This window comes from Cnephaeus nilssonii (assembly GCF_951640355.1).
Source record: "Cnephaeus nilssonii genome assembly, chromosome: 7".
Lineage (NCBI taxonomy): Eukaryota > Metazoa > Chordata > Mammalia > Chiroptera > Vespertilionidae > Cnephaeus > Cnephaeus nilssonii.
In genome coordinates this window covers 72,770,968-72,793,753 of record NC_137078.1, presented here as the reverse complement: position 1 = coordinate 72,793,753, position 22,786 = coordinate 72,770,968, and the positions used below count along the sequence as shown (strand labels likewise).

The window sequence follows — 22,786 nt, the reverse complement described above, 5'->3', positions numbered from 1 at the left end:
TGCAAAGGGGTCATTATTCCAAAGGGAGCCCCTGGGTTACATGTCTCTGTGATGGGATGCCAGGGAGGAGCACAGAGGATTCCTGGTCCCGCCCCTCTCTCCTACAGCTTCACAGGCTCTGCTCTCCACATCCTTCACCTCCACCATTGTCCCAGCCACTTCCCTGGTCCCCATTTTGTCTCCAATAATCTAATCCCCTTTCTGCTCCAGAGCAATCATTCTACAACACAGGCCTTAGTTCTAGGCCTGATGTAGATTAGATGATAACAAAAGTTTCATTAATAAGTGAATAGAATTGCCCTAGCCAGTTTGGCTCAGTGGATAGAGCGTCGGCCTTCGGACTTAAAGGCCCAAGGTTCGAATCTGGTCAAGGGTACATGCCTGGGTTGTGGCTCAATGCCAAGTAGGAGGCATGCAGGAGGCAGCCAATCAATGATTCTCTCTCATCATTGATGTTTCTATCTCTCTCTTCCTCTCCCTCTCTGAAGTAAAAACATATATATATATATATATATATATATATATATATATATATATTAATTTTTTTAAATAAGTGAATAGAATTGTGAGTCCCAGCACCACCGCTGGCCAGTTGTGGGACCCAGCTTTGGCCTCTCCACATTGTTGGGTCGCAGTTTACCCTTCTCACGGACCAAAGGAGAAGGGATGAGAGGGTGAGAGGTATGTAGAAGATACAGCTAGCTATCTCAGGATGAGCATTTAATCCCAATCATTTCCTTTCCCTGCACCTTTCCACTCTCCGTTCTCATTTTAATCCATGCCCTAAGCAAAACGCTTGTTTTGCCTGCCTCCAGCAAACAATTAGGAAGACATATACTAATAATATTATCCACTCTGTAAATGAGTGTAATTAAGAACACTGGAGCTCAGAAGTGGACACGGCAAGATGGAGGCAGGCATGCCCCTAGGAGACACTTTATACAGCATGCTCCTCAAGTCCCTGGCTGCCAAGGAGCCCAGGACTCCGGGAGCCCACTTGGAAGCTAATGTAGACGATACCATGTTCGGGAGCACGGCTTCTCAACCTGGGCACTGTTGACGTTTGGGCTTGATAATTCTTGGGCATGGGGCTGTCATGTGCATTGGAGGATGATTAGCAGCATGCCTCGTCTCTTCCCACTGGCCAGCAGCAGCCCCCAGTTTTGAAAACCAAAGATGTCTCTCCAGACACTGCCAACTGTTCCTGGAAATGGAGGTGGGGGCAAAATCACCTCAAGTGGAAAAACACTGCTCTAGGAGAAGAGAGGGCGGGGGAGGGAGGTTAACTAGGGTCTCAGAGGAGGAAACTCTACAACTTACCCTCTGCCTGAAAGGGACACCATAAAGTCTCTTCCCTCAGAGCAGGCACTTGGGCAAGTCTTCTCCTCTCCGGGCCTCAGTTTTTCCATCTGTCAATTGGATTTGATGCTTGTGAGCCATTTCCTCCTCTCATCATCTGACGTTACTGGGTCTGGTTCAGGGTGGGACAGGGGTACTGCGGTGCCATTGAGGTGACCCAAAGAAAAGGAAGGTTGAGAAAGAACTAAACGAGGTTGTGGTGGAGAGGAGGGTAAGGTCTGAGGTGGGAGTATCCCAGGGATGTAGAGAGACTTGAGGCATCTTCTATACCCGCCCCCTTAGAGGCCTTACTTAGCTTCTTTGGCCTTCAACCTGGCAAACCCAGACTCCCCGGATTCCACTAGGCCCCGCCCAACATTAAATCCAGCCCGTTTGACCCCGCCCTCCCCGTGGCCCCACCCGCCTTATGCCCCGCCCCCAACAGACCCCGCCTCCCTCTTCGCCTCCCGCCAGCCCGGGCTCGGGCTGTGCACCCGCCGGTTGCTGAGAATCTTGGTGGCTGCGGAGCCGGCAGCGCAGGCAGACGGAGCAGAGCTGCCGGGCCCGGTGGCGGGCGATGCCCCCGTGAGCTTCTCTCGCCGCCCCTCCCCGCCCCGCTCCCCTACCCCCGCTGAGTCCTCCGCCCGCCTGGGACCGGGCCGCGCCTACCGCCGGGTCCGCGGGGCGGGGTCCCAGGGCAGCACCTGCCCCGCCTTCAGAGCCTTCTTGGCCACCGGAGACCCCTCCCTGCATGGACCCCAGCCCCACCCCAGGTAAGTCGGTAGGCCTTGCTCGCCTGGAAGTGGACGTGGGGAGAGGGCTGCGGAGGTCTGAGGGACCACCCGGGGAGGGGGGGCGCTCCGGCCGGGAGGCGCCACGTAGGGATGTGAGCTTGCAGGGTCTGGGGGGGGGGGGGTGGAGGGGGGACGCCGGGGAGGAGGTGGGATGAGCACAATGTGTGTGATGGCTCTGGGTGGGGGCTAAGGTATAAGAGGGGAACATAGGGCATTTGGGGAAGCCTGGAAATGGAGCAGGGGGCTCCAGAGTCTTGAGTTTTTTTTGCTGAAGCTCAGAGCAGCTGGGGCCCTGGTCTTCAACAGCATTATCTCGCATGGCATTTTTGGAAAGTGTTTAAAATTCCTCCTGGAAAGGGAGCTGGAAGGCAGCCTGCCTTCCTCCCTCCTGCCTGTGCCCTGGTTGAGAAGCGGCCACTCTTTCCTCCCAACGAGACACCATTGTGGTGCCTAAGAGGACCCCCCACTCTGTGAAAGAAAAAGGGTGGTGCTCACCCCCAGTCCTAGGGTGGAAGAGAGGGCTTCTGGGAAGCTGGGAAAGGCAGTTGGTCAATCCACAGTGGGAAGTCCAGGGTTCGGGGAAGCTTGGCACAATCCTTGGTGAGCAACCTGGGCACTCTCTCACTCAGGGGAAGGCGTCCTCACTGGCTGGCCTCTAGGCTACCTGGACCCACGCCCACATCACTTTCTCTGGACAACCCAACCCTGAGGCGTGGGCTGCTTCCCAGGATCCTGGGCCTGGGCCAGGAAGGACCCATAGCTCCCGTGGTCCTGGATGGGGTGAGCAAGGCCATACCCAAGGCCAGAGAACAAGGGGTGGTGGCTGGCACTGCCACCTGGGGGCTGTTGGGAGGTGGTCCTAGGGGCTGGGGTGTTGTCTGGGTGTGGAGAGGAAGGCTGCTGCCCCTTTGGTCCTGTCTTCTGCCCGTGATGACGTAAGTCTAGGGTCCTTGGGTTTAGAGCCTGAAGTGTTGGGGAGAGGGCCTTTCTGGGCTAGGCCTGGTCACCAAGGGGTTAACTAGCGAGTCCCACAGTTGCTAGCAGCCACCAATTAGTTTGTAATCAGGCAGCTGCCAACTGTCCCTGGGGGTATGTGGGCAACCTAATGGGGCATTCTCTTGGGGGGTTAGGGGGGTTGAGGAAGGGGTCTGTGAAACCTGTGTTTAAACCAAACACCATGGCCTTCAGAGCCTATTTAGGACCCACAGACCCCTTCCCTGCCCTCTGTGCCAGGCTACCTGGTTCAGGATCTCCAGCCCTGGGGTTTGAAACTGACCGTTCTCTGCAGGATATGAAGCCCAGAGTTGGGCAAACTTGGCTTCAAACCCAGGCTGTGCCACTTTCTGGCTGTGTGCTATTGAGGAAATCACTTCCTTTCTCTAAGCCTCCTTCAGTAAAACAGACCCACCTTCTAGGTCTGCTGGGAGGAGTAAATAAAATGGTGGATTTAAGCTGCTTAGCACAGTGCCTGGAACTCAGGGAAGCTCAGTAAGATAACTGCTGAACTCAGGAGTAACTCTTGTGCCAAGGACTTGACAGGACAGGCAAGCAGGAGTCAGGTGCTGAGGACCCAGCAGGGACCAAGGTCCTGCCTCCGGGCATGTGTTCCCTTGGGAGCACTGTCTCCGTCTTATTATCTTTGCCTCCCGTCTTGCTCACAGACACTTCTGGCCTCTGGACATTAATTGGATTTTATTCTGCAGAACCCAGGGCTGAGCTGCTCCCTTCTGGGCTTCCCTTATCCCTAACCGGGTGCTAAGCTCTGTGGGGTCTGTCAAGGGTCAGGGTGATGTCTGCTGCTGCACCAGCAGCTGGCCCTTTAAAGAGGGAAGAAAACAATTATTGGGCCTGGGCATTGCATCAGCTGGAGCCTGGAGGGTCCCTGGGGAGCAGGGGGCAGAGGTGGGAGGGGGGGGGCAGACTGGTGGTTGATTTCATTAGTGCCATGTGAGAACTCTCACCCCCGTCTGCTCCACTCCCCAGCCACAGCCTTCTCCCCGCCCCCCCAGCCCCCCAGGCAACAGTAGCAGCCCCAGCGATACTGCCTTCCCCCATCCCAGGAGCACCACCTCGGAGGACTCTACCTGTGTACCCCAAGCCTACGTTGTGGGCCCAGGCAGAGGGGGGTATAGGGAAGTGTCTCGCACACTGGCTTTTTGCTGACTGGGGGTGCAGGATGTGCTTCCTGTACCTGCACTTTGCTGACAATGGGGGTGTCTTTCCCCATTAGTGTTTGGCTGACCTGGGGTGGGTATTTCTCCCACAGTGGCATTTTGTTGACCCAGGGGAGTCGTGATTTCTACACTGGCCTCTACACTGGTGTTTTGCTGACCCAACAGAGGAGCTGTGCTGCCTGGGGTGTGTGTGAACTGAGGGCATGGGTGAGGAACAATTGCTCTGTGGTTGGAGGTGAGCTGGCTGGGAACAGTAAGTCACAGGGGCAGAAAGGACACCAGATACTTACACAGTCCTGGGTTCAAGTGTGGCATCCTCCACTCCCAGGCTCTGTTACCATTCCAGGCAAGTGGTCTCAACCACTTAGTGAGCAACCTGGGAAATAGGAATAATTTGCACCCAGACTGCCCCACCCCCGTATGGAAGATTCTTGAGGGATTAAATGAACTAACCGGATGCACAGCACCCAGCCCAGAGCTGGCAGGTGGGGGCTGCATACTGTATGATGATTCTCTTCCCTTTGCAAGTTTGGGCTCCTCACACTTTGGGCTCAAGATGCCTGGACAAGAAAAGGACGGTTGGGGAGGAGTGGAGAGCAGGGGAGAGTGCAGAGTGCCCCCCCCCCCGCCTCTGTTGCAGGGGGTTACACTCAGATACCTGATGTACCAAGCCCTGTGAGCCAGGCAGGCCCTGCCTCCGGGCGCCTACATTCTAGCCAGGGAACAGCCCAGAGCAGGTGATGGGTGTTGAAAGGAGGGATTCAGGAATCCTAGAGTGACAGGAGTTGAGGACACAAAGAAGGGATGAGGAAAGGGAATGCTGTGTGCTACAGCCTTGGTGTGGCGGGGGGATGACAACAGTGGAGAGAGTAGAGACTGGGCAGGCGTCAACACAGCCAGGGCGGAACTCCCTGGTCTAGCAGGATACTGAAGACTTGGGAACTGTCCTGAGGCCAATGGCAGTCTCTGAACAGTTTTAAGCAGAGGAGGCAGGGTCTGATTTCCAGAGAGTGTGGGCTGGGGTCTATGGCTCTCAGGCGCAGCCTTCTCAGGAGTGACCTTTTGCCTTCTCCTACCCCATTCCCTGTGCAGCAGCCCTGGTGCCCAGGGAGCTGGTTGTTTATGTGGCTCATCCCAGGAGGGAGGGGGCCAGTCCCAGTCCCTCCAGCTCCCTCCCTCTGGGCCTTGTTGACGAAGTTCATCCCTCCAGGTCAGGTTCTCCTGACCTCCCTGTGGAGCCAGAGGGCACCAGGCAGGGCTTTGGAGGCAACCACCCCACGTTCACATTCCAGCTGGAAGGCACACCCCGTCTCTGAACTTCAGTGTCCTCGACTCTAAAAGGGGATTGATGTTATCTCTCTATGGGAAGGATACAATGAAATTCCAGATGAAAATCACAAAACCATTTCAGTTGTCAGCTGGCATTTTTACTCTTTTGCATGAAGGTTGACACCTACTTGGGCCAGGCCCAGGCCCAGGCCCGGGGCTGGCTGGGTGCAAGGACGGGGCTGGTTTCATGAGTCTGTGGTTACACAGGAAGGATCCCACACTTGCCTTAATATTCTTCTGTCTTAATAATTTTTAATAATTTTGAACAAGGAGTCCTGCATTTTGATTTAGCACTGGGCCCTGTGTTATACAGCCCCACAAGTTGGGTAGGAAGAGGCAGGGAGGGACACAGGCCCTGCAAACAGTTCCCAAGTGGAGGAGGTATAAAGTGGAGGACATGACTAACTGTCCCAAAGTGGGTGTGATGTTAATAATAGTAACGTTTATTTAGTGCTTACTGTGTGCTAGGTTCTCTGCTAAGCACTTTACATGCTCATCTTCAAGCAGCCCTATGAGGTAGGCACTACTGCTATTTCTGTTGTGTCGATGAGGACAGTGAGGTTACGTTTCCTGGCCAAAGTCACACAGCCATCCAGAGGCAGAGCTGGGATTCAAACCCAGGTTGTTGGACTGCAGAGCACATGCCTAGATCAGGGAAGTCTTCAACTAGGAAGAGGGGCCCCCTGAGCTAGGTCTGAAGGATAACCTGGACTTTGCCAAGGAGGAAGATGCGGCGGTGAAGGGAGGGCTGTCTCAGCTGGGAAGTGCCTGTGCCGAGGCGTCATGCTTGGCCAGGAAAGGTGGGACCAAAGCCAGATGCCTCCCAGGCCTGAGCGAAGTACCCTTTGGATTTCATGGTTCTGATTTTCTAAGCGCAGAGCTCCTGGTCACTGCCCCCAGGCCTGCTGCTACCAGGACTTCTCAGAGCTACCCAGGCCCCTTTTCTTACTCTATTGCACACTCTACCCCACCACCAGGGAATCGCATTTACTCTCGTGACTTTATCTCTTCTGGGCTCAAGACCTGCAGTTATAACTGCTTCCTGGGCCACCATTTGGATGTGACACAATCAACCTCAGGTCCCAACGTAGGTCCACAGCTCCATCTGCAGGCACCTGCTCTGCCTCCAATGTCCCCAGCTCTTCTCTGCCACCACCTCCCACCCACTTGCTCAAGCTGGAAAGCTGGAAGTTCTCCTGGACACCTCACCCCCACATCCCACAGCCAATCCTCAGCAAGTCCTAGTGGTTCTGAATATCTTACGAATCTGTCATCCCTCTGCCTGCCCCCCACCTCCTTCCAGACCACCATTAACCCTCACCTGGACCACTGTGACAGCCTCCTAAGCTGCTCACCTGAGGTTTCTGTTCTTGCCTCACTTCATTTCACTTTTCACACTGTGATCTTCTAAACAGAAATGTTTATGTCATTTCCCTGCTTAAGACCCTTCCAAGACTTCTTGGAATAAAAGCCAGTCTCTGACGTCATTTACAAGGCCTTGTGTGATCTGGTCCTTGCCTATCTTTTTGTATCATCTTGCACCATTATCCCTCTCCCTCAGCTGCAGGACTTCACACATGTTCCCTCACCCTGAAATGCACTCCTCCTCCTGGTGCCCTGCTTACTCCTACTTATCCTGTAGATGCCAGCTCAAACATCATTTCTGCAGCAAAGCCTGAAAACCAGAAACTGAACACCATCCCTCTCCGTAGGACCTTCTTCTTCTTCATGACACTCATTACACTTGAATTGCTTTTTCCTTGTCTCTCTTTCTTGCTAGACTGTGAACTCCATGGGGTCAGGAGTCCTGATTTGCCTAGCCCCGGCACATAGTAGGTACGCAGTGAGTTGTTCAGTGAATGAAGGAATAGATGAATCATTGCTTAGCAAACTCACTGACCTCTCAGCATCCCGCCTGGCCTGCCTTCTGCAGTCCTTTCTCATTACAGCCACAGAGCCATCTTTCTAAAACACAGAACTGACCCTGTCACCCCCTGCTACTTAAAATACTTCCGGTAGCTCCCCATTCTGGTAGCTTCTTGGCATGGTGTTCAAAGCCCTTTGTGATCTGCGACTCCAGCCTCATCTCCCCTGCTCCCCCACCACACTTTGAACTCCTGGCAGTTCCTCTAACACAGCAGGCTGTTCTATGCCTCTGTGCCTCAGCACTTGCTGTTCCTCTGCCTGTAATGCCTCCCCACCCCTGTGTTGTCTCCCTGGAGAAAGTCCTTTATTCTTCAAAACCAGCTCAGCTGCCACCTTTGCAGTGAAGCCTCTGAAGAACCCTCCCGGCCCTCCCCGGGCAGACTTAGCCCACCTCCCTCGGCCTCATCTGTGCTGTGTCTACATCTCTTCCTCCTGTCTCCTGTTCAACTGAGCTCCCCCCATGCAGGCACCAGGATTATTTTTCTTCAGGAGTGATCATCTTTAATTCTCTAGCTCCCAGCTTCTTCCCTGTCTTAATTAGGTCTTTGCTTGTATACAGAAACTCACTCAAGCCAGCTTCAGTCAGACAGAAGGGTTTATTATGAGGATACAAGGGATTTTTGGGAACCGAGGGCCAGAAAAAGCATTAGCCTTTGGGAAGTGGGACCTGTAGGCCAGGAAAAATGGAAGCAATCTTATTGGCTGCCTTTACCTTTCTGTCTCCACAGACTAGGTTTTTGCTGCTTTTCCAGACACGGGGCTACCTATAGTTCCTGTATTGTGCCCCTCCGTTCCAGCCACATTCAGGACTTGACAGATACAAGCCCAATTCCAGAAGATCAGATTGGCTCTGAGTGGGTCAGGCGCCCACCCTGGTCCAATCAATGGCAGCCTGCTGGGAAGGATCACAAAATCAGATATGCAAACATGTCTCTTAACTTCCTCAGGGATAGTGGGGGTCTTTGCTATCAGGGAAAGTATTTCTGCTAGAATCCTTAGAGTGCCAGAGTGGGCCTGGGCCCCAGCCTTCCATCTGAACAGCACCTGGAGGACAAAGACTGGGCATTGTGACTGAAAGGGGAGTCTTTACCTGGGGCAGCAGTGCCCAGGCAGGCTCTGAAGAACGTGTCAAAGGCCTGAGCAGAGACAGAGGGAGTTGGGATCTTGAATGTTGGAGTGGTGACAGAGGGAGGAGGAGGGCATGAGCAGTCAGACTGTTCTCCTACCAAAATCACATGTATCCTCTAAAACTTAGATCATTTTCTTTCCTCAGTGAAGAACCATGCCATGCCTGCTCCCCCTTCCCCAATCAGTTATTCTTTGCCTGTATTCATTCTATTCTTTGTACTTCTCTAGTAATAAATACTTTTGAGCACTTTGTGCCAGACTTTATGCACATGCATTATTTCATTTAATCTTCATGCCCTATAATGGGTATTATTATACCCATTTTGCAGACAATGGAACTGAGGTTCAGAGAGGTGACATTTGCAGGCTAGGGACACATAGCAGTGTGATACCAGAGTAAAAACTCTTAATGTCTCTTAACTTCAGCTGCTTATTCACTTGCCTGTTTGCCTTTTGGGATTGTGAGAGCCTCAGATACCAGGCACCAGGATCCATCCTCCCTCTATGCCCAGCATCGGTCAGTTCAGAGCAAGGGCTCCTGAATGTGGGACAGATGGATGCAGGTAAAGCAGAAAAGGCATCTGGGTAGAAGTTGAGGGTCTCCTACTCGTAGACCTACCCCGTCTGTGTGACTCTGGATAAGCCTCTTAACCTTTTGGAGCCTCAACTTTCTCATTAAAAAATGGGCATGATAATTCCTGCTGCAAGTCTAGAATTGGGAGTTGGGTGTAAGGACAGTTTGTATATAGGAAGGAACTGAAGTTTGTAAATAGGAAAGAACTGAGCAATTTCTAAGGATTGTCATTACCAGAATGGACTGTGGCAATGGAGTGCCAGCTGGCCACTGTGCCCAAACTCCTGCAGGAGGCAGACAAGGCTAGAGCTTCCCAATGTGGGAAGTGGGACCTGATATGACTTTCCGTGGCTCGTGGACCTGCCATTCCATAGCATTGGCTCACACAGTGAGAAAGTTGGTTCCCTTTCAACTTTATCAAGTCCAAGGTTGTCGCCAGGAGAAAGTGTCATGTAGTGCTAGCGTGTCTTTACCAACGTTCCAATGCTTGCTGCCCTCTGCTTGGTAACAAAGAGATCTTGACTGGCAGCTCAATTAGCTAAAATTTAATAATATCGCTTTGTTAATACTGTATTTATTTTACTGCCATTTTCTACTTATTAAAAGTGATATTGGCTCTCTATTTACAGTGGTAACACTAAGTTTCTAATTAAAGTAAATGCTTTTTAGTTAAAAGTGTAAATTTGAAGAAAATAATGAACACCTCAGGAGTATGTAGATTCGACAGATACCATGGAGGGGGGCACATAGTGTTAGGTAGCTAATGCAAAATCGGGATGTGGTACAGGGATGGGCAGAGTTGAGGACCATTGGCCTAGATAATCTGGAAAGTCCCTGCCACCTCTCCCTCACCCCCTGCTGTGCCAGCCTGCATCCCTCTCCTTGCCCTGTGCTCCGGCTTGGCTTTCTTTCAGAGAATCCTGCCATGATTGTGCCTGCAGACAGGAGAATTTGTGCCACTGCTCCCTCAGCCTGCTTGGAGCTCTTGTTGTTGAGGTGTCTGGATGGGGGTAGGGTGCCCCCTCGTCTGAATCGGGCCTTGGGCACTCCTGGGGGAACAGGAGTTGCAGGCTTAACAGTCTCCTGGTCTCCATGCACAACACAGGTCTCAGGACCTCCCAAAGGCTGGAGTCCCAGGGAGCACTAAGCTGTCCCCAGAGCTTCATGCCCCAGAACTTGGTGTCTAGGGACAGAGAAGTCAGGAGGATTTGGGATCTCAAAGGTCCCCGTTCACCTGCCCCACCTTCGTGCTGCTGACTGCCTGCTCCTGAGGGTCGGGCATTGACCCCAGGAGGCCCCAGGGTTTATCCACAGGGCCCAACAGCTGCCTGTCCCCGCCCCAGGCCCATGTTCACAGTGGGAGGGCAGGCCTGGGCTCCGGGAGCGGGGGCCCGGTAGTGCAGGGTATGTGCTTACTAGTATATATTCAAGGTGAATGTCTGAGGGTTTCTGTGAAGGCATATTGTATGTGCATGTGTATGTGTGTGAGAGTTTAAGTTTGTATGAATATGTGTGTGATGTGTGCGTCTGTGGTGAATGTAGCTCTGGATGACATGTCTGGGGGTCTCCGTGACAGATATTGTATGTGTGTGCGTGTGTGCATGGCTGCGTGTGTGGGGGGGCGCTGTGTGATGTGTGCGTCTGTGGTAAAGGCATCTTTGGGTCCTATGTCTGAGGTTCTCTGTGTGTGAGTTTTTGTGCAGTGTGTGTGGCAGGGTGTCTCATGTGTCTGTGTGTGATGTGCACATGGGTCTGTGGCAAATGCATCTCCATGTAGTGTGCCTGTGAGGCATATTTGTGTGTGTGTGTGTGTGTGTGTGTGTGTGTGTGTGTGTGTGTTGGTTGCTTGCTGGGTGTGGTGTGTGCCTGTTGTTTTGTGTATGTCGTCGTCTTCGTACAGTGTGTGTCTGGCTGTGTGGTGTATCTGAGTGGCTGCTTGAAGGTGTGTGCTGTGCACGTGGGTCTTTGTGCCCTGGAAAGGGACGTGGTGGGAGGGAGCAGAGAGGTGTTGGGAAAATGGGAGTACGTTGAGGGCGGTGTCTGCTTGGCTGGGTCTGCGGGTGTGCTCAGTTCCCAAGGAGGGTCCCCAGAGCTGGTGGCAGGCGCAGGCGGCGCCTTCCAGCTTGGCGCGAAGCTAGTAATCCGAGCCCCTATCCCCATGAAATATTGATCAGGCCTAGCGGCGCCCCAGCAATTAAAAAAAAAAAAAAAAAAAAAAGGCGGGGAGCGCGGAGCGAGCCACGGCTGGCTGCTGTCCTTGGTGCTGCTGTGTCTCCCCGGCGGGGACTTCGGAGCTCAGACTGGGGCGGGGCTGGGAGGCAGAGAAACTTCCCCCGTCCACCGGTGCCCTCAGCAGGGGGCTGGGGGCGGGAGGGCGGGGGGCGGTTGGAGGGAGCCTGCCTCCAGGATGAGCTAGCCTGTCTGTTAGTCCCACCACCTCATCGAGGAGGAGCAGGGACCAAATGGGTATTGTGTTGAGATCCAGGATTCCCCAGGGCTAGGATGACCACCCAGCTGGATTTGCTTGGGATAGTCCTAATTTACACCCGTGGTCCTTGTGGGATTGTTAGTAGTGTCTCTGCTCACTCTCCTAGCGGAGTGATAAAGAAACTATGTACTCCCCGGAAATAAGGCTTTGTTCCGAAGGTCTCTTCCCCCACCTTCTCCGCCCTCCCCCTGGGGGGAGGGGTTCTGTAGCCGCCTGGGTGTGACTCTGTCCTGTGTGTGCGTTTGGCTGGAGGGATTGTCCTACCGAGTTTGGGCTGAGCCAGAATAAGTGCTTGGGGGCCCCAGGACCCTTGGGATCCTCCTGCAGCCTGGTCCTCCCCAGGGGATCTAGCCCCCTTCTGTACCCATCCAAAGTCTTCTTTCCATTCAAGCTGCGCTCATTTTCAGGCCTGGACTTCCCCTGCTCCTAGGAGAGAGTAAGGGTGCTCCCCGGCCTCCCTCCTGCATCGTGGGCTGGGCTGGGCAGGCCTTGGTCCCAGTGTCAGGGTGCGGTTCAGAGACTGGGGTCTCCAGATTGGCCATCTGTGTACTCATGCATCTTCTCCGAGTTCTCCCACTTTTAACCACCGATTCTCCACCCTTCAATGGATTTCATTTCCCTCCTAACCCTGGGCATTATCTCTGGCCCTTTCCTCACTCGATACTCTTCTCTGGGCATTCTCCTTCCTTCCCATATCCCAGTTTTCTCTCTGGGGAGCATACCCAAAACCTGCCCACGCACATGGCCCTTCTGAGCTCCAGTGCATCTGCTTGCCTGCCCAACGCCTCCGTGTGGGAGTTGCAGTATTATCTCAGACTTATCATATCTAAAATGAGGACTCATCTTCCCCTGAAGCCAACTTTTTCCTCTGCTGATCACACCTCTCAGTCCCCACCCTTCCTGTAAGTCATTTTGGGTTCTGGTTTTTCCCCTCTCCCCAACCTTGCCCCATCACTAACTCTAGGTAGCCCCCAAGCCCTCCCGTGACTCCTGGTCACCTTTTCCTCGACACCTGCACCAGGTGAAGCAGGGCAGCCCTTCTTACCGGCGGCCTCCTGACTGCTCTTCCTGCTGTCAGGCTTTCTTCTGATTCTGCACTCAGTGTCAGATTGATTTCTGTAAGACACTGCATCTAAGTCATGTCAGATTTCACTCCCTCCAGGATTAAAGCCAAGCCTCTCAGCCCTCATTCAGAGCCCTTCATTGGCTGATCCCAGTCTACCTTTCCAGCCCTCTCTTCACAGTTGTACTTCCCTCCCACGCCAACTGCACCAGTCTCTGAACCTAAAGTTTTCTCTCTGGACCTTCCCAGGTAGTTCCCACCTCTTTCTGCCACCTCTACCTCTCTAGATCCCCCCTATCTTTTGAGGTGCTCTGCAGTGCTTTGCCCCATGATGCCTTCTCTGGTCTCCCCATCCGGAAGAGTTCACTCCTTCTGCAGAACAACCAGAGAATCTTATCTTTATCTCTCAGAGCCTCGAGAGCTTGTAAGAAATGCAGAATCCCATGTTCCACCTGGGACCCATGGAATCAGAATCTGCCTTTCAACAACATGCCCAGGTGACTGGTGTGCACATTTAAATTTGAGAGGCACCGGGCTGTGCATCCATTGAGGGAAGGAGCTTGCTTTTGTTTGGGGGTGAGTGTCTTTGGCTAGGGCTGGTGGTGTTATCAAGTGACAAGTCTGGCAGCCCTGTCAGGTGGCAGGTGGCACATCTGGCCCAATCCCACCAGCTCCAAGAGGCAGTAGGTAACAGAGATGGTGAGAAGCATGCATAGTCTACCTGGATCCTTTCCGCCTGGAACCTGTGTTTCACAAGTCCCCAGAGCTCGAACTCTGTAAATCTGACTCCGGAAAGCACTCTGGTGACATAAGGAAGAATCAATTAATCAATAAAAAGGCAGTTATCAAGCATAGAGCAGAACTTTTCCCTCTTAACAAAATGCACAGTGGTATAAATGTCTGTTATTTTAATGTACATTTTGCAAATAAAAATATGTACTTAGTTTTTGCTTGACAAAAACATTAATACCATTTCTAAAGAGGTAACTTTAAAAAACATAGCATGTCACATGAAGGAAATAAAAATGAGTCACAATTCTACTACCCAGTTATAAATACAGTTAATTTCATATTTATTTTAGGTCACCATTCATTCATTTGTCAAATATTTACAGAGCCCTACTATATGCCAGATCTGTGCCAGGCACTGGGGGTCTAGGATGGAGAAGATGAAGTGGTTCCTATTTCTAAGCAGCTCACAGCCAGGGGGTGGGGGTGGGGGGTGGGAGGCAGGCACTGAACAAGTTAGGTATGACAGTGTGTTAGTTTCCTAGGGCAGCTGTAACAAAGTACAATGGACTAGATGGCTTAAACAACCTACATTTATTTTCCTCACAATCCTGGAGACTAGAGTCCAAAATCAAGGTGTTGGCCAGGTTGGTTCCTTCTGAGAGCTCTGAGGGAGACTCTGTTCCATGGGTCTCTCCAGGATTTGGGTGACAGCTGGCCATCTTTGGCGAGCCTTGGCTTGTTGCTGCATCACTCTAATCTCTGCCTCCATTGTCAATGCATTCTCCCTAAGTATCTCTGTCTTCACATGACCAGCTTCTTCCTCTTCTTTTTTTTTTTTTTTTATAATATGTTTTTATTGATTTCAGAGAGAGGAAGGGAGAGGGAGAAAGAGATAGATGTGAGAGAGAAACATCAGTCGGCTGCCTCCTGCATGCCCCCCTACTGGGGATCAAGCCTGCAACCCGGGCATGAGCCCTGACCGGGAATCAAACTGGCGGTACACGGGACAATGCTCAACCAACTGAGCCACACTGGCCGGGCCATGACTAGCTTCTTATAAGAACATTGTTCATATTGGATTACAGATCCACTCTACTCCAGAATGATCTCAACCTAACTAATCAGATCTGCAATGACCCTATTCTGAGGTCATACTCTGAAATACCAGGGTTAAGACCTCAACATATCTTTTGTGTGGGGACACAATGCAACCCACAACAGGCAGAGACAGTACAGAGCCTAGGAGAGCGTGACATGGGACTCACTCATCTGGGACGACTCTCCTAGGAAATGACATTCAAACTGGGACTGAGCAATGTGGAGGGATCAGCCAGGCCCAGGCCGTGCAGCAGACATCGGGCCTCAGAGCAGGAGGGTGGAGGCAGGCTGGAGAAGAGCACTCCAGGCAGACTGCTGACAAAGGCATGAAAAGAAGGCCAGTGTGACTGGAATGCAGAGGAGGGGCCAGAGCATGGGGTGAGTTGGGTCACTTGGCTCGTAGGCCTTGGTGAGGGGTTTTTACTTTCTCCTGAAGGCAGTGGGGAGCTACGGGAGGCTGTCACACAGGAGTGATTCATTCTGCTTTGTGAGCTGTTGCTTCACAAGACTGAGCTGTCTGAGGGCTTGTTATTCCTCCATGTCCCCGTCTCTGAGGGAAGATGCATGGCCATGCCCCAGCAACCCCTGGCCTGAGGGGGGCGGGCAAGCCCTGCCCTCAGGAACCTCGTTCCCAACAGGACACAGGGCTCACCCAGCTCTGAGTCTGCCTCACCCTGTATGTCCTGAGTCCTTGGAGTCCGGGAACACAGGTTTGGGCCTGGCGCTTCCACGCCCTGTCTTGCTGTGAGACCTGTGTCTGAGAATGTGTCCAGGGCAAGTGCATGACCCATGTGGGTCCCTGAGGCCAGAAACCCTGATGCTAGGGGAGGCCAGGGGTTCGGTCTCGCAGGGGCCATCTCTTCAGCACCCTGCTCTCCTCAAGGGATGTCTGGATATTGCCTTCCCATGCAAGGCGCAGCCTATCTGATGCTCAATCCATCCCTTACCACACCCTCAGAGGGCTGCCCCTTTACTGTGTGTGATGGGGTGGGCCAGGCTAGGTGGAGAAGAAGTGGGTCAGTTCGGTAGCCATGGTGACAGCAGCTGCTCCCTGCCAGCCTTCTCATCTCCTCACCACAAACCTCACCGATGAGCTCCTTTGTCCGGCCTGCTGGGATGGGGGCCAGGTGGGTGAGATTGGGGGCTGGAGCACGTGTGTGTATGTGTGTGTATGTGTGTGTGTGTGTGTGTGTGTGTGTGTGTGTGTGTGTGTGTGTGTTTTCAAGCTCACACTAGCACCAGCTCAGAGCTGGTCTGTGTGCCTTGACCAAGGGAACCCACAGATCCAGGTAAGACACTTCCTGGGAACTTGCCCACTAAAGGGATAGGGCTCTTCCTGCCTCTTTGGGCTGGAAAGGGCCAAGGGGAGGGTGTGTGTGTGAGTAGATGTGGTTGTGTGAAGGCTTGTGGCTATCAGTGTGGCTGCTTCTGTGTGCCTGTGTATGTGTGTGTGTGTGTGTTTTAAATATATTTTTATTGATTTCAGAGAGGAAAGGAGAGGGAGAGCTAGATAGGAGCATCAATGTTGAGAGAGAATCATTGATCGGCTGCCTTCTGTATGCTCCCTACTGGGGATCGAGCCAACAATCCAGCATGTGCCCCAACCAGGAATCGAACCATGACCTTCTGATTCATAGGTCATCGCTCAACCATTGAGCCATGCTGGCTGGGCTGTGTGCCTTTGTGTGGCTGAGTATCTTAAAAGTATGTGTGCATATCTGTGTATGCATGTGATTGTGTCTTTACGTGTGTATCACCTGTGCCCTGTGTCCCTCCCTGTGTGTGTAGCGTGTGTGAGAGCCTGCTTTGGGGGAGATAACGGTGACACAATCAGAAGAGCTGGCACAGTGTTCCCCACTCGGGCTGGGTGTGCTCCTTCAGCCCAGCCTTCCTCTCCCGCCACGCACCAGCCCTCTCACCCACCAGTATGTCCCTGAGGGGGAAAGGAAATTCTAGAAACGAGGGAACTCCCCTCCCCTTCTGTGGATGCAGGCACTGGCCTCTGGCATGGGCAGAGTGGCATGGGTGATGTGGTGGGCAGCCCTGGCACTGGATTGGGGTTGGGGTAGGGGTCTCAAATGCCAGGTCCAGCACCCAGCGAGGGCCCAGGCACGAAGATGCTGGCAAAAGAGAGCACAGCCTCTCATGGCAGCTCCCACTCCAACTGAGAGGCACAGGGACCCAGCGCTTCCACACTCGGGAAGCACCCAGAGCTGGAGTGGGAGGCGACCCTGTGGGTCTCTGAGCCTCCTCGTGAAGTGGTTGCATCTGGTGTGTAATTCAGACCCATAAGCACTAACACCTGTGCAGTTCTTTACCGTTTACAAAGGCACCCTTATGAGTAGTAATAATGTAACTGCCCAAGTGAGCATTTAACACGTACTAATCCTTATTTTATAATATTCCACCTAAGAATCCTAAGGCTGTCATTATTATTCCCACTTTAGAGATGAGGAAGGGTAGGCTCAGGAGGTTTGTTAAGGAAATGTCCTTGTGCCATACAGCTTATAAGCGGCAGTTCTAGGTTTTGTCTGCCTCCAAAGCCTGGGTTTTTTGTTTTTGTTTTTGTGTTGTTGGTGGTGGTTTTTGTTTTTAAATATATTTTTATCGATTTCTGAGAGGAAGGGACAGGGAGAGAGAGAGAGAAACATCAATGATGAGAGAGAATCATTGATTGGCTGTCTCCTGCACACCTCCTACTGGGGATCAAGCCCACAACCCAGGCATGTGCCCTCGACTGTAATCGAACCCAGGACCCTTCAGTCCGCAGGTCGATGCTCTATCCACTGAGCCAAACCAGCTAGGGCAGTGGTCGGCAAACTCATTAGTCAACAGAGCCAAATATCAACAGTACAACAATTGAAATTTCTTTTGAGAGCCAAATTTTTTAAACTTAAACTTCTTCTAATGCCACTTCTTCAAAATAGACTCGCCCAGGCCGTGGTATTTTGTGGAAGAGCCACACTCAAGGGGCCAAAGAGCCGCATGTGGCTCGCGAGCTGCAGTTTGCCGACCACTGAGCTAGGGTAAAGCCTGGGTTTTAATCACTATGCTTTCCTGCTCCTCAAGATCTCACCTGCTCCCCAGTCCAGCCTAGACAGTCCAGGTGGCCAGTAGGTGCATTTTATAGAAGAGGAGATGGAGGTTCTGAGAAGCTGAGAGACTTGCTTAGGGTCACATGGCTGGGGGTGGAGTCAGGAGTCCCCCCTGCTCCCCACCCCACCTACCCTCAACGTTCCTGACTGCTGGGCATGTTACAGAGTGTCTGGGGAGGAACACAGACCCCATGAGTCGGGGGAGGACAGAGGAAGGGAGAATAGAGTTTAGAGCTGATTAGCATTTGGACCTGGATGAGTCCTCCAAGTGTTAAAAGTCTTAAAGTTGTGGGCAGAGCTTCAGCTCCAGCAGGTTAACAATAAAGGTTCCTAAAGGCCTTGGGGGGAGGGGGAGCATGGTGAGGGAGGGGAGGAGCCAGGAGTTTGGGCAGTTTTATGAAGGAGGAAACAGAATGAGAGTTGAAATGATTTGCTCGAGGTCATACAGCTCGAGGTCATGTCCAAAGTCTGTCTTTTTACTCCACGAGCTACTGGAAGCCCTTGAAGACAGATGTCTTTTCTAGTCCCTCCTCAAAGCTCTCCTCTTTCCTTCCAGAGTCTTATCACATCACCTCCTCCTGGGAGCTACCCTGATTGCCTTCACCTCCTTTCTTGAAAACTGGTGTCCCAGAAGAAGTTAACAGAAGCCTCCCGTCAGTGCCCTAGGGGAGTGCTGTTGGGAGGGGCGCAGCCCCCTGTGATGTGGAACACCACGCTCAGAGTCATCAGTTTGGTGAGTTTGGGTTTTCCTCAAGGTGAGCCGTGAGGAGGGCATCTGACAGGTGGCGTGGAACCTGGGAGATAGGAGACTTGGGTTGGAGCTCTGATTTGTCACCAAGTTTCTGGGACTGGGTGTGTCTCCCATTCTGGACCTTGATTTCCAAGCTTTGCCAAATGAAAGGCTCAGGGTGGAAAAGGGATGGCAAATCTGTTTCAGCTCCTGAGCCTGTTCTCATCAGCTGGGTACTCAGACCCCCGGCCAAACACCAAGGGCCGGGAAGAAAACAAGGCTGGTTCCGTGGGGACCTGGGGCGGTATTTGCTAGTGTGGAGCTTTGGCGGGAGTCGGAGCAGCAGCCAGGGCAGCAGCTGCCTCCAGAGCCGCGGTCGCCGACTGAACTCCGAAAGGTTGGCCACCCCTGCTGCAGAGGGTGAGTCTGAGCTGTAGCTGTAGGTGCTGCTGTAGCCACAGAGCAGGGTCCGCAGGGAGAACTTGACAGCAAGGCCCCCTGATCCAATGAGATCCGGGGACAACGCCCCTCCTTGGGGTCCCCTAGACTGGGCTGGGAAAGGAGTGCTGCTTAGCGGTGGGAATTGTTGAAGTGATTTCTGTGGAAAGGATGTCATTCAATCAGCAATCTTTAAACCACCAGAACGTGAGGTTCTGTGTTCTGTATCCCGCCGGCCCCCTCTCCCTGCTGCCCTTTTCCTGTCCCTGTGGCCTGATGGCCCAGGGGTTGCTATGCAGTAGGACTTCCTTCTTCCTAGGGGCCAGGTGGCCGGCTCTGTCTGTCTCTCTGTCTTGTCCTGCTTGAGCTGGACTGGCTGCCATAGAAGCAACTAGAGCCCAGTCCTGAGCCTGCCACTGCAGGTGTGCTCACAGACTGCCCTCTCAGGCACTCATCAGCTCTCAGGCCCCTGGGCGGTTAAAGATGAGAACGTGGCTCTGGAGGGTGCAGAGTCCTGGATGTCAAGCCATCCGCTTGTTGGTGCCATTGATTATTCATGAGGAAATATGAGTCCCTGGGTTGGCAGGGTCAGGAATTTTGTCCCTTACCCTCTTACCTTCTCGTCCCCTGGGAGTGGTGTACTTGAGTGTCCTGTAGTCTGGCTGCTCTGTGGCAGTTTTCTCAAAGAGCCCAGAGACTCAGGGCAAAGCCCACATCTTGGGGTGGGTTCTGGGTTGAAGGGGCAGGGGCTGCAGAGTGTGTCTGACTCTTTGTGGAAACAGGAGACCTGGGTTCGAGTGCAGGCCTTGCCACTTCTTAGCCGAGTCGAATGAGCTAGGCCTCGACATCTGTGAGAGCCAGTTTTCTCATCTGCGACATGGAGATAACCACACACCTAACAAATACTGTCAAGAGCCAGCGAGGCTTACGCTGTAGCAGCTTCAAAGTATCAGATAAGCACTCTCCCACCATCCACCGAAAGGCCGTGCAGATGCCCCAAAACACACCCCAACTGGCACTAGAATTGGAAAGTAAAGAGAAGAGATCATCATAGGCCCAAGTCCAGGGGACTTTCCATCAGCTGCAATGTTGATGGGGGATGGATGGAGAAATACTACCCGGGGCTCTGCACACTTCGCAGGGTGAGTGAGAACAGTCCAGACAGCCACAAAGAAGGCAAGACACGGCTTTGACTCTTCCCCACTGGCAGCCCTAATTCCCAGCCCGCAGGAGCCACACGGACCTGGAGACCAGGCAGCCACTGTCAGCCGTCTGGGAGCTGTCTTCCTCGTTAGCTGGAGGGGTGCCTTCCCTTTCCCACCCCTTTCTTTGTGCTTTTGAAAAGTTGGGTTTCCTCAGGGTGACAGACCTGAGTGCAGAGGGTCAAGCAAAGTGCCCCTGAGCCCTGGGATGGGGAGCTGCCCTGGGAAAAACACTGCAGGCCGGGACAGAGCCTGGAAGGACTGGGCGCAGAGCATGCTAGAACAGCCTCCTCTCCAATACTCGGCCTGAGCATCGGACTTTTGGCCAAGTCCTAGGGCTGATACCAGAGATCCCACCTCTGTACAACACAGAGCCAAAGATGCCTGCTGCCTGGCCCCCAGGGCCCTCTGTCCTCTCCCCTGCACTCATTGGAACCACCCTTAAATGCTTAATTGCATTATTAGTTATTTACTATCTATCTCCTCCTGGAGTGGAGGCTTTAGGAGGGCAGGACGAAGTTGGCCTGGCTCACTACTGTATCTTTGGCACTCAACATAGGCCTTGGAATTTTAAGGGCTTAGATATTTGTTGAATGCAGCTAATGGGGAGTCCATTTGTATACTTTGGAAAGGAATTTAGCAATATATTCCAAGAATCAAAAAATGTTTATGCCCTTAGTATCAGGTAGGATGCTTTTGGATGTAACAGAGGACCCTGATTCAAACTGACTTAAGCAAAGGAAAATACATATCTCACGTAACAGAAAGGCCAGAGAAAGGCCAGCTCAGGGTGGCCCGAAGCCCTTTCTGTCTTTGTGCTGTGCTGCCCTCAGCACACTGGCTTTATCCTAGGGGAAGCAGGAAAGAGACAGAGAGAGAGAGAGACCTCCACCTCTCTTGTAATCATGGAAACCAAATCTTTCCCTTAAGTCAGATTAGGCCAGCTTTGTCACATGGACCAGTAAGAGTTACCAAGGTGACTGACACTCATTGACTAGCTTAAACTAATCAAGGCGGGGTGGTGGGGTGGTACTGGATAAAACCAGTGTGTTAGGAAGCAGGGAGAGAGAATGGATGTTGGGGAAGCTACCAGCAGTGTCCACACCCCCTTAAACTAGTCACTCCATTTCTGGGAATCAATCCTAAGGAAATAAGCAGAAAAAAAATCAATGTAGAAAGATGTTTATTGCTGTGTTGTTTAAAAACAGGAGGGAAGGGAAGAGGGGGATGGAGAAACAGAGAGAGAAAGAAGACAATTGGAACTGATCTAAGAAGTAACTATATTGAAGTATTTCAGTTAATTATGCTACCTCCATACAATGGGATATTATGGGCATCAAAACATTTAAACATTAAGCCCTCCGGCCGGTGTTGCTCAGTGGTTGAGCATCAACCTATGAACCAGGTCACCGTTTGATTCCAGTCAGGGCACATGCCCGGGTTGTGGGCTTGATCCCCAGTAGGGGGTGTGCAGGAGGCAGCCGATCAATGGTTCTCTCTCATCATTGATGTTTTCTATCTCTTGCTCCCTCTCCCTTCCTCTCTAAAATCAATGAAAATATATTTTTAAAAAACATTTTAAAAAACCATTTATTAAAAAAACAAACCATGTATACAAAGTGTTAATGACATTGGGAAATGTTTGTGATATAAAGGTAAATGAAAAATGCCAGGATTAAAATTGTGTTTGTAGTATGAATTCAGTTATTTTTGTAGATGCATAGAAAAGAGATTGGGAAGAGATGGGTTAAAGAGCTTGCGGTGGCTGCCTCTCAGCAGAGCAGTGAAGGGGGCCTCTTGCCTGCTTCTTTATCCCCCTCTGTGCCCTCCCTTTCGAGCAGGAGGACCTCCTCGCAGCCCGCAGAGGCTGGAGCCAGTTTTGCTCTCCCTGTTGTTATTATTGGCTGTGAATTAGCCATCGCTGACACTTACTGAATGTTTGCTCTATGCCTGATGCTGTTCCAGGCACTTTCACAGGCACGATGTAATCCCTAGGACAATCCTATGAGGTAAGTGCTTGTGCTTCTTGTTTTGCTGAAGAGTTCACCGAAACCCCAGGATGTTGGTCCCAAGGTCACACAGCTAGGGTGTAGAGGCCTTTGGAATCCAGGAGTGGGCCATTTAACTCCACAGCCTCTGCCTTTACCACCAAACCCCGTTGCTTGCCAGGGTAGCCATGTGCTAATAAGAATCGTTTCATTTATTGAGCCAGACTCTGTGAACACTCTTTACATTTATTTGCTCATTGACTCCTCACAACCTCAGAGAGGCCAAGTGACTTGCCCGAGGTCACACAGCTAAGCGGTGGCTGCGGTAGAGGGCCCAGGGGTCTGATGTGGGACCCCCTTTGTCTCTTTATCTCCCCATAGAGTTGCCTGAGGCTCTGCGGCCCCTGGGACCATGTTTAACGGGGAGCCAGGTCCAGCCTCAGCTGCAGGCTCCAGGAATGTGGTTCGGAGCTCCAGCATCAGCAGTGAAATCTGCGGATCTCAGCAGGCCGGGCCCGGGACTGGGACCACCACTGCTAAGAAGCGGCGTAGCAGCCTCGGCGCCAAGATGGTGGCCATTGTGGGCCTGACCCAGTGGAGCAAGAGCACGCTCCAGCTCCCCCAGCCTGGTGAGCGGGCGTGGGGCACCAGGGCGGGGCGGGTCACCTTGCATCCAGGGACAAACACTT

General features: G+C 52.5%; 1 protein-coding gene across 3 annotated transcripts in view; it reads left to right on the top strand.

Moving 5' to 3' along the window:
• The first annotated feature begins 1,817 nt into the window (after nt 1–1,817).
• The window catches only part of RIMS3 (regulating synaptic membrane exocytosis 3), a 273,736-nt gene continuing 252,767 nt past the window's right edge, over nt 1,818–22,786 (top strand). For all 3 annotated transcript variants that reach the window (XR_013813750.1, XM_079776311.1, XM_079776310.1), the window contains exons 1-3: nt 1,818–2,111; nt 18,296–18,472; nt 22,479–22,726. Coding sequence is in view for 2 of the 3 variants with exons in the window: in XM_079776311.1 (XP_079632437.1) it covers nt 22,510–22,726 (217 nt within the window). In the remaining variant the exon portion in view is untranslated. The remainder of the gene's footprint in view (nt 2,112–18,295; nt 18,473–22,478; nt 22,727–22,786) is intronic.